Raw genomic sequence first — 12,072 nt, forward strand, 5'->3', positions numbered from 1 at the left:
CCGGCACAGCCAAAGAGAAAGAGGGAGGGAGGGAGGAGGGAAGGAAGGAAGGAAGAAAGGAAGAAAGAAAGAATGTGATACTTTTTGTTATATTTTTAGGCAGTAGAAAGGAAGCAGGGAGAAGATGCAAATAATCAGTGAAACAAGTTTCCAGAGAAGAGACTTACATATATTTTTAACCCTGCACCTATTCTGTGCCAGGCACTGTGCTGGGTTTACCTGAATGATCTCATTTATCTTCTCAGCATGCCTACAGAGTAGAGAAGGATAGTCCCCATTCTGTAAATGAGGAAACAGGCTGGGGATGGGAAAATAATTTGCCTAAGTTGATACATCTCAGGTCTGATGACTCCTATGTCTCAGTTCTGATCATTATATTATTTTTCCGTTGGGATAAAGAAGGCAGCATCTTTCTCTGATTCATGAAGAATAAGAAGCATCATAAAGGAATAAGCAGGACTTCACTGGTGGCGCAGTGGTTAAGAATCCGCCTGCCAGTGCAGGGGACACAGGGTCGAGCCCTGGTCCGGGAAGATCCCACATGCCACGGAGCAACTAAGCCCGTGCGCCACAACTACTGAGCCTGCGCTCTAGAGCCCGCAAGCCACAACTACTGAGCCTGCATGCGTAGAGCCTGTGCTCCGCAACAAGAGAAGCCACCACCCTGAGAAGCTCGTGCACTGCAGCAGCGTAGCACCCGTTCGCCACAACTAGAGAAAGCCCGCGTGCAGCAACGAAGACCCAACACAGCCAAAAATAAAATAAATTAAATAAATAAATTTTAAAAAAATAAAGGAATAAGCAGAAGATTTGCGACAATGGAAGAGAAGGAAGTTGTAGGTGTTTCTGTCACGTGGTCTGTGTCTTCAGTTAAACTATGCATCAAAATTATCAACTGCGAGGGAGGAAGAGTGAAACCAGGCGTGGGGTCTTGAGAAGGGAAGGGGGTTTAAGATAACCTTGGTGGTGAGATACAGTAGGGAGCCAGCCAGGGAGAAAGGAAAAAAGCCTTGCCTAACAGTTCAGACTCGACTAGGATTAGAGGGCTGGATTTTTAGGGAAGCTAACCTGCTTGGGGTAAGCAGGAGTTTATCTCAAGATGGATAAAAAGATTCTGGCCAGAAAGATTCTAGTGATAGCACTAAAAATGCCCCAAGCCAGAGATACTTCTGATTTTAACATGAGACAGCACACACTCCAAGGCTCCGAGAACCAGACATCAGATATCCCAAGGGGATTATCAGTCCCAAACCACTGCTGAAGGAGACAGCACTGACCAGCCTGGAGCTGGCCTAGCTGACCCAGGTCTGCCCACTGCCTTGCGGAAACCAGGTGCACTTCTAGCCTCTGGCAGGGTTGCCATTCTGACATGAAAATAACCTAAGTCCTTGACTCAAAAATAACAACATCTGTTAACTTGCATAAGAGTTTTGCATTTTGTATTTGGGTTTAATACCCAAATGCTAAAATTCATTTGTTTGACCTTAGTTAAGTGGTTTAGAGATTCAACCGATAAAAACTCCTTGCGGGGTTCCACTCTGATGCACCCAGACCCACCTCCCCACCCTGGATAGCTCTGTTCTCTCGCCACCTGGTACTGTGCACACGTTGGATTTAGCCTCATGAATTACGGGTTAAAAAGGACAAATCGGTTCACCTGAAGCTTGTTATTTTTAAAAGGGTCTCTGTAGGTGCGTGTCCTCAAGTTCACTTGTTGATTGAGAGCTCTACCGTGGGGCTCTGAGCCGCTCCATCTTGATTCATTATGGGCGGCCCCTCCTTGGAACTCCCTGGGTCTGGGTGTGAGGGCAGCAGTTGTGCAGTGAGAGGTTTGAGAGGAGACAGCAAAGAAAGTGTTAATGAATAATCGCAGGGCTTCATTCTCCATGAAGGCAGTTACTGGGATTGATGTTTCCTTAGTCACGTTCAGCTTGCTTGTTTCACTCAGATTAAGACAGATGAACACCGAATGCGCACAGGCATGTGATGTCAGAATTATCAATGGCACATCGAAGGCCTCTGCCTTCTTGCACAGATGCCATTTGGGGGGGGGTCTCAGCTGGGCTGAAAGGGGATCACAGTCACGATGGGGTGACCGTGTGGGGCGAGGGTGCATGTTGTGGACCTCGGGGTTTTAGACAATGCATTCTCTCGCTTTCCTTCCCGTGCATGGTATAGTGAGGTGGTTTTCCAACTTAAGCCCGCATCAGCATCCCTGGAGGGCTTGTTAAACACAGATGCCTGGGCTCCATTCCCAGAGTTTCTGATTCAGTGGGTCTGGCGCTGGCCCCAAGAATTTGCCTTTCTGAGAAGTTCCAGGGTGCTGCTGTTCCCAGGTTCAGAGAGCCCATGCTGAGAACCAGTGGGGTAGTCATCGAGAGCATGGACTCGGGGACCAGGCCACCAGACTTTCAATCCCAACTCTACTGTCCACTACCTGTGTGATCGTGGGCCATTGACTTAACCTCTCTGTGCCTCCGTTTCCTCATCTTTAACACAGGGCTGATGATAATAGTTCCTACTTCATAGGATGGTGACAAGGAATAAAGGAATTAGAACTTGGAAGCTCTTAGACCAGTGCCCGGTATAGAATGTGTGCTCTGTGTACATTGGATAAATAAATAAAGGAGCCAACCTCTTGGACTGTGAACATATTGGCCCAAGCTTCACTCCTCCAACAGCAGCAGCTCCCAGTGGAGACGCTAGGTCGTTCTAGCCAGTGGTCTCCATCCAGTCCCACCTCCGGTGGTAGAGAAGGTGAACGCCCTGCTCAGTGCCAGCAGGAGGAAGGCTACATCGACATCCGTCAACATCCTCTTCTCAGGCTACGCTGACCCTTGTAGTCTACCGAACACGGAGAGTGGGCTCAAGGAGATGGGGACGCCAGGATGGTGTGCATTTGGGGTTTTTCTCCCCTGTGCCGACAAAAAGAGAGGCCGCCTTTTATGTCAAGTTCAGCTGCAGCCTCATACTGATTTGCTGCCCTCTGTGCAAAGTTGGCTTGACGCCCAGCCCTGTTACGTTTTATGCACATGATTTTATTTAACCCTCACAATGTCACTGTTAAGTAATCGTTATTTTACCTGTTTCAATATTGCTGGGGTTCAGACAAGTTCAGTGACTTGTCCAAAGTCACATGGCTATCAAGTGATAAAGCCAAAGCTAAAACCAGGTCTGTCTGACTTCCATAACTTATAATCTTAAAGCTCTACGCTACCGCCTCTAGCTTTGTATGAATATGTACATCATGGCTAAGGCTGGTTCCCAGGCATCCAGCAGTGGCAGCTACTCCCTGAAGTGAAGCACCCTGGAACTGGAATTGTCTCTGTTCCAGTGGGTTGCTCTCCTAAAGCCTGTGGTCGGACTCGTAAAGCATATTCTTTTTGGAGATGTCCTCTTCGGCGACTTGCCTGATTGCTTAGTTATTCTCTCTGGCCTGACTCCTGGATGAAATCGTGTTCACGTTGCCAAAAAGGTGGCTTTCCTTGCATGTGGACATGCACCTAGTATCTTAACATTTCTGATCGTGGACAGTGCTCGCAACCAAGCGGTCAGGAGAGCAGCCAGAGGCTAAAGTGAAGATGTGAAGAGAGAAAAAACGGTATGTTGATGAAACTTTTCTTTTTTTCCATAGTGTTCCTTTCTGCCAAAATTCTCCATTCATATAGAAACCAAGTATGAGGACAACAAAGGAAGCAACAACAGCGTGAGTAGCCCCTTCCCCACCCCACCCCATGCCCCGCCCCAGTCCATACCGCGCTCTCCCCTCACGGACTCTGAGAGCTCCTGTGTGGCCACGGCCAGCAGCACGATCTGTGCCCGGGACCTCAGAGAAGCTCTGGCTTTTCTTCTCATCATTCTGTACTTTCCATGGCCTCTGTGCAGAAATCTCTGTCGTCTGGAGTGATTGTCACTGGGGATCAAGAAGGTTGATGGGGACCTTGGAACTCTAGATCATTGGATTGAACACAAATCTTCTCGATGACATTTGCTTAGAAGAATGAATGCAGTCAGGTGTATGTGTGCACACATACATGTATACACATATTTTCTGGGTTGTGCATATGTTCACGCAGTCACACACACATGCAACGAATCCCACCTTAAAAATCAGCGTAACCCTCTAGCAAATGTTTACCTCGTGAGGCATTCTGACTCTCGCTAAATTTTAGCCAAGAACTTTGTTCATTAGTATTGCTTAAAATTCACTTCTGACCTGGCTTTCGCCCCACCTCTTTCTGTCGGGGCGATACATTTCTAAATCCCCATCCCCTTGGGAGTGGATGATTTGACCTACAAGAACCTCAGCCTGACATTGGGTTGTGGGTTCCATCAGGACGCAATGAGGGAAGAACCTGTATCTAGAAGCTGCAGGGCTTCACTTATTAATTTCTACTTCATTTTCATGTTTTGCATTTGTGGAGAAAGATGAAAATTGAGGCTGTGGCAAAATGAGTAAGGGAGTTCTGACAAGGCGACCCCTTTGGTGCCTTCATTGAGCCAAGGAGATGCAAAACAAGATGCAGGAGGCCATGGAGATACCTAAGTGCCCGGAAGAACTATCTAAGGGCTCATAAACATTGTCAATTTGAAAACCTTTTTATGTGAAAACAGTCACTGAGATAAACTAAGAAACTCTCTAGAAGGGACAGCTTTGGCCAGGCTGACTCTGTTTCTTCATGTTGACATCTTCTAGAAACATCTTCTAGAAACTTCCTGCCCTTGGCAAGAACAAATTCTTCTAGAAGGTACGGGTGCGTTTGTGCAGAACTCAGGGTGTCCCATTCAAGGTGGAGTCTGCCTGGACAGAGCTTGAGTGGTTCCCAAGAGGAGTCACCCAAGAACTACATTTCACACCAGCGTGGTGAGGGAGGACACCGGTTCATTCACTCAGTATTCAACAAGAGCACCTCCAGCACCTTCTATTTAGATGTCACTGTGTGAGCTGCATGGATGGTGTTAAAAATGCAGATATGTTTCTCAAACTCCAGGGACTCATGGTTTAGTCTGGGGGGGAACCAACATATTAAGTGACTAAAAACATAAGCGCGTTAATGGGCGTCCCTTCCTTCGGTGTGAAGAGTCACCACTAGTCAACCCTTGGAATGGAAAGCGCTTGAGGAGTGACATTCCATAATGACCCATCTATTCACAGGGACTGACGTGGCTTGTGCCCGGTCACTTCAGCTTCTTGAACTAAGTTTGGAAACCTGAAGATTATCAGGGGTCGACAAACTACTTTATTTGTAAATAAAGTTATTTTGGAACACAGCTACATTCATTCACTCATCTGTGAATATCTAAGCTGCTTTCATGCTACACCAGCAGAATGAGTACTTACAACAGAGCTCATGTGGTCTGCAAAGCCTAGAATATTTACTACATGGCCCTTTACAGAAAAAAAGTTTGCTAACCCCTGGTCAGAGAGACTCAGATCAGAGCGGCACACACCACATCTCCAAATTTGACCCCTTGATAGATCCATCCCAGCTGAATGCCTTCTCCAGAGTTCCTGAAACTTTCCAGAGGAGAGAAGAATGCAACCTGCAAGGGTACTCTTCCCCCAGTAAGTTCAGGATCCTCGGTGGTTAGCGTCCCCTGGTGGTGGGTGACCTAACAGAGCCGTTTAGTCCCGTGTCCTTGTCAGCAGCCTGAAATCAGAGGTACTTTGCTGGCCAACTGCGTCAAAGCCTCATTGTCTAAAATAGTGTTGCACAATGTACCTTGAACCCTTGTAGAGTAATGACTTTTTTTCTGATTGGAAAATTAACATGGTTCTTAAAACTTGGAAAACACACACAAAAAAAGCAAAACCAGTAGTAATCCCATACTTCAGAGATAACTGCTGTTAGCATTTTGGTTCATCCTGCAAAGTATTAATGAATTTACTTTTCAACCAGTTTCCCTAAAATTGACTCATACAACATCCTGTTTTTACCATGTCATGAAGTATCCTTCCCAGTAATTTTTAATGGCTGCACTGCATTCCCTACTTAAATGTACTTCTTTGAACAGTTGACAGTCACTGGATCTTGAAGTGGGCTTGACCATTTTGATGTAGCTGTAGACCATCAGGAAAAGGGTGATAGAGATCAGACGTGCCTGAATTGCTTTTCCCGGCACAATCTAAAAAATACGGGGTGCGGGGGAGGCAAAGGGGGTTAAAACATCTTTTAATCTTTCTAGACAAATTGCCTTGCTTTCTCTTTTTCTCTATCGCTCTGTCCTGTCTTCATGAATAGTTAAAACCCGCTCCGTTTGTAGAGGTATGGAATGGATGTGCGGCCTTGCCTTGATCCTTATAGGTTGATAGGACCAGCGTAATCTCCTGGTTTATCCTCAGCTCAGGTCTAATCTAAAAAAAAAAAAAATCACATGGTTATCATTTACTGTCTTGTATCCCTTTTTTTGGCAAGTGCTAAGGTCTTTTCACTACTCTCCCAGGAATTTAGCTTTGTCACTCCTCTCTTAGGAATTTAAAATACCAGGTTAGTCACCCTAAAGTCAGGATCCATGCCTAGAGTCAGCACCCTCTACCCACGCCAAAGGCCAGTTCTCTCTGAGACTTAGGCCGGCTTGCAAGAGAAACACTGAACCCCAGGGCACTTGTGGGCAGTCCATGTCAACACAATTTGCTTCCTCTGGGAGAAATGCCAGCTATTGTACCCTGTGTTGCCTCCTCCTCCACAACTTGCTGGCTCTGAGACTGCCCGGGGGGCCAGCTCCTTATCTCTCTGTCGTGGCACCCAACTTGCCCAAGTCCGAGTTCACTGAAGAGGCCCTAAGTGTTTTTGCCCAGCCTCTGCCTGGCTCTGATCCATAAATCCCCAGGTCTTGCTTCTGAGCTATTGGACCAGACAGGCCAGCCCCAGCTTGATGAGACTTCTTCTTTGCCAATTCGTCTTCCTCTGATTTCCATATTCAGCAGCAGCTGTTGGTCACCCAGCTGGTTCAAGCTTGGTCCCTGGAGGCAGAAAAGGAAGACTCCATTGGTTTTCATTCACACTTGTTAATGTTTCCAAATCAGAACTTGAGAAATATATATTTATGTAATAATACTCCATTAAAAGATAGCTTTGTCCAGGGGTTCAAAACTGGAGCCTTAAGCAGATGGCGTGTGCTGGCGTGCTCTTTTTCTGTCCAGGGGTGAGTATGGAGTTTCTGGTGGGAGGCAGAATTGCTAAAGAAAGCAGTGCAGTGGTGGATGTTTCTCTTGTCTCACTGCTTTGCCAAATTATTTAATAAACTCAGGTCATTTCTTTGCATTTTCTGGGTATATAGTCTTATCATTCAGCTACCATCCTTCATACTGCTATCTGCACCCTGTTTCCTTCCCTACCTGCCAAAACTGTAATGAAATGGATGACGATAAGAAGCAATAATTAAATTGAAAGACGCTAGTGATAATCATATTGATTACTGATCGAATAGAGTACATGCTGTTATCCTATTATCAATTACCACCTAAGTCATCCTTTTACATGACCCAATATCTAGTGTAAAAATATAAAAATTGGGATATCTAGATTTAAATATTTTCTTCTCCTTGTTAAAATAAAACTAGTATATTTATGATTGAGAAGACCTGTAAATTGTGATTACATTAACCAGGACACAATGGGGAAGTTGTCTTAAATTGAGGCCCATTTGTTTTATGCACATACTGATGAGAATTATTTAGGCCTTAATTAGTGCTGAGGAGGATGGCACCATGCCAAAGTAAGGCTCTGTTGTTTGTCCAAGGCCGTAAATCTAGATCTGGGAGAGTCAGTGCTTATCATTCGAGTGTCGGCTGCTGCCAGGTTACTGTCGTTCGTTGTGGTTAATGGGAGGGCAGCCTTGCGTCCACTTCCTCTTCCAAACAAAGCAGGTACCACTTAAAAGCAGTGGTTCTCAGCCTTGGCTGCACGTTGGACTCATCTGAGAAACTTTAACAATGGCTCCTGCTTGGGTTCCACCCACCCTGGGATTCTGATTTAATTGGTCCAGGGTGCAGACTGGTCTAGGGCAGTGCTTCTGACACTGTCCCTCTAGGAACACAGAATTCTCCAATCGGAAGTGTGTGGACCTTTTTTTTTTTTTTTTAGTAAAAACATGTATGCATTTAGCTACAACATTTGAAATTAAATTGCAGGTATCATGCCACTTTGCACCTAAATACTTCAGCATGTATCTCCTATGAACAAAAGCATTCTCTCGTTCTCTTGCATAATAATAATACCATATCACATCCAAGAAATGCAATATTGATAGAATAATATTATTCAATATTGAGTCCATATCAAAATTTCTCAAATTATCTCCAAAACATCCTAGCTATTTGTGTTGATACAGGATTCAATCAAGAATCATGGATTTCATTTGATTATCTCTTCTTTTTAGTTTCTTTTAATCTAGATTCTAGAATAGTACCTTTGGCTTTTTTTTCTTAATGATACTGATATTTTTGAAGAGTCCAGGTCAGTTGTCTTGTTTACAATCTGGATTTGTCTGATTGTTTCCTCGCGATTAGATTCATATTAAACATCTTTGGCAAGAATACTACAGAAGTAATGTTGTTTACTTCCCATTGCGTCACATCAGGAGGTTCATATGCCATTGCCCTGTTATTGGTGATGCTAAATTTGATCACTTATTTAAGGTGGTGTCTTCTAGAACTCTTCATTGCAAAGGTACATTTTTCCTTTGAAATTAGTAAGTAATCTGCAGAGTAATCGGGAATGAGCATATTTAACAAGCTCTTGTGGTTATTCTTTTTTAAAAATTTTTATTGGAGTATAGTTGCTTTACAATGTTGTATTCGTTTCTTGCTGTACAGCAAAGTGATTCAGTTATACGTATACATATATCTGCTCTTTTTTGGATTTCCTTCCCATTTAGGTCACCACAGATCATTGAGTAGGGTTCCCTGTGCTATAAACAGTAGGTTCTCATTAGTTATCTATCTTATACTTAGTAGTGTATATATGTCAATCCCAATCTCCCAATTTGTCCCACCTCCCCCTTCCCCCCTTGGTAACCGTAAGTTTGTTCTCTACATCTGTGACTCTATTTCTGCTTTGTCAATAAGTTCATCTGTACCATTTTTCTAGATTTCACATAGAAGTGTGTGGACTTTTAGAGTCTACCCTCCAGTCAAACCTGATATGTTCTTTTTGGAGGGCGTAGGATATGCCATCCCCACCCCATCTGAGGATCTAGACCAATGATTCTCAGTCATGGCTGCATATTAAAGTGACGTGGGAAGCTGTAGACTCGCTGATGCCACTGTCCCACTCCCCAGGATTCTGATTTCATTTGTCTGGGATTGGGGTCCAGTCACTGGGATTTGTAGAGTTCCCCCAGGGGAACCTAAGAGCCATCAAGGCTGAGAACTACAGATTTAATTTTTTTTTTAATTTATTTATTTATTTTTGGCTGTGTTGGGTCTTCGTCTCTGTGCGAGGGCTTTCTCTAGTTGTGGCAAGCGGGGGCCACTCTTCATCGCAGTGCGCGGGCCTCTCACTATCGCGGCCTCTCTTGTTGCGGAGCACAGGCTCCAGACGCGCAGGCTCAGTAGTTGTGGCTCACGGGCCTAGTTGCTCCGCGGCATGTGGGATCTTCCCAGACCAGGGCTCGAACCTGTGTCCCCTGCATTAGCAGGCAGATTCTCAACCACTGCGCCACCAGGGAAGCCCCTGAGAACTACAGATTTAAAGGAAATATTAAGTGCTATTTGAAACCAACAATGAATACTTAGGAAATCAGGTTCTCCAAATTTCTTCACTTCTTCATACCCTTGGAAACAGAACAGTTTACAAAAAGCATATTTATAACCACCACCACCCCACACACACAATAAAGGGGCCTGAGGGCACTGTATTTCTTCTCATTAGCCATTATTCCTCAGCAATGAAACTTCTCTGATCAGATGGAAAGAATGTCCAGTTTAGTTCCTGGAAGCATGAGGCTCTGTCCTTCACAGAGCTGTCCTTCGAAATTGCCTAGAAGAAGTTTTTGGATTTTTTTTTAATATATAAATGTATTTATTTTATTTATTTATTTTTGACTGCATTGGGTCTTTGTTGCTGCACGTGGGCTTTCTCTAGTTGCGGCGAGTGGGGGCTACTCTTCGTTGAAGTGCGCAGGCTTCTCATTGTGGTGGTTTCTCTCGTTGCGGAGCACGGGCTCCAGACGCGCAGGCTCAGCAGTCATGGCTCACGGGCCTAGCCGCTCTGTGGCATGTGGGATCTTCCCAGACCAGGGCTCGAACCCGTGTCCCCTGCGTTGGCAGGCAGACTCCCAACCACTGCGCCACCAGGGAAGCCCCAGTCTTGGCTTCTTTATCAAGAAAATAGAATAAATAATGCTTGCATCACAACGTGGAGGATTCGTCCAGGTTAATTTACCTGGAAGCACTTCATAAACTGTAAAGTGCTATACAAATATTAGGTATTGCTTCAGTTATGGTCCTACCTTGGAATTAACTGCATTACAGATGATTTTCTAATGAGACTCTGCTTTTGTCTGAATTGTCAATTAACCATTTCTTGTCAACAAATTCTGAGTACCTACTATGTATCAGGCATTGTAAGAGGCAATGAGGATACAGCAATAAGACAGACAAGGTCTCCACTACTCATGGAATGGGGGAAAGCACATAATAAGCAAGTAAACAAAGGATTCCAGTTGTAGGAAGTGCTAAGAAGGCAATAAATAGGATGGAGGGGAGCTCAGCTAGAAGCCATGTGGTCAGGAAATGCCTCTCAGAAGAGGTGACAAATCCATGTGAGACCTGAGGCTGGGAAGGAGCCGACCCTCTGAAGGGTTGTCCAGGCAAGGGGACTGTTGTAAGCTGAGTTGTGTCCCCCCAAAATTCATGTTGGAGTACCTGAGACTATAACTGTGTTTGAAGATAAGGCTTTTAAAGAGGTGATTAAGTTAAAAGGAGGCCGTTAGGGTGGGCCCTAATCCAATCTGACTGTTATCCTTCAGAGAAGAGGAAACTTGGATACACAAAACTAGGGACGTGCAAGCACAGGGGAAAGACCACATGAGGATGACCATGTGAGGACACAGCAGAAAGCTGGCCATACGTAGACCAAGGAGAGAGGTCTCAGAAGAAACCAAACCTGCCAACACCTTGATCTTGGACTTCCAGCCTCCAGAACTCTGAGAAAATAGAATTGCGTTGTTTAAGCCACTCCATCTGGGGTATTTTGTTATAGCAACCCTAGCACACTAATACAGGGACAAGAAGGGCAAAGGCCCGAGCCCCTGATGCAGCCTGCCATAATCCAGGAACTGTCAGAAAACCAGCAGCCAGAGCGATAGGAATGAGAGCAGACTGGTAGGAAGTGAGATGGAGAAAGTAACAGAAGCCAAATCATGTAAAACCTATGAGGCCATAGCTAGAGGTTGGATTTTAGTGCAGTGGGAAGTTATGCAAGGATTTTAAACAAAGGAGAGACGTGATATTTAGGGTTTGGTTTTTTTTTAATAAATTTTTTAGTTTGGAATTGTCTTAAATTTACACTAATGTTGCAAAGATGGTGCAGAGAGTTCTCATATACCCTTTACCCAGCTTCCCCTAAATGTTAACATCTTATATAACCATGAATCATTTTTCAAAACTACAGACTTGATTCAGATTTCACCAGTTTTCCCACTAATGTCCTTTTTTTGTTCCAGCATCCAGTTTAGGATGCCATATTACAGTGTGTGATTTATGTTTTTCAACGTTTGCTCTGGCCATTCTGTGGAGAGTGGTGGGAGGACGGCGGGAATAGAAGCAGGGATTCCATTTGGCAGCAAGTGCAAGAATCCAGACCAAAGATGATGGTGGCTTGGGCTGGAGAGACGGCAGTGGATAAAGATAGGTGTATTTTGTAAACAGACTGACTTTCTTTGGGGGTTGATGCATTAGATGGGGGCAAAGTAAGGATGACCTCAGGATTTCTAGCTTTGTCTTTGGACCCTGAGTGGGTGGTGGGGAGCAGTGCAGGAGAAGCAGGAAGTCAAGTGCTCCAGCAGGGACACAATCAGTTTGAGATACCAATGAGACTTCCAAGTGGAAATGGTAGGTAAGGAGTT

At 44.8% G+C, this 12,072-nt stretch overlaps 1 protein-coding gene across 1 annotated transcript in view; it reads left to right on the top strand.

Moving 5' to 3' along the window:
- The window catches only part of PITPNC1 (phosphatidylinositol transfer protein cytoplasmic 1), a 258,284-nt gene that overhangs the window by 162,996 nt on the left and 83,216 nt on the right, over positions 1–12,072 (top strand). Inside the window, 1 exon segment of the mRNA XM_036836206.1 lies at positions 3,635–3,706. Within this exon segment, the coding sequence (XP_036692101.1) occupies positions 3,635–3,706 (72 nt within the window).

Source organism: Balaenoptera musculus, chromosome 20, assembly GCF_009873245.2.
Source record: "Balaenoptera musculus isolate JJ_BM4_2016_0621 chromosome 20, mBalMus1.pri.v3, whole genome shotgun sequence".
Taxonomy (NCBI): domain Eukaryota; kingdom Metazoa; phylum Chordata; class Mammalia; order Artiodactyla; family Balaenopteridae; genus Balaenoptera; species Balaenoptera musculus.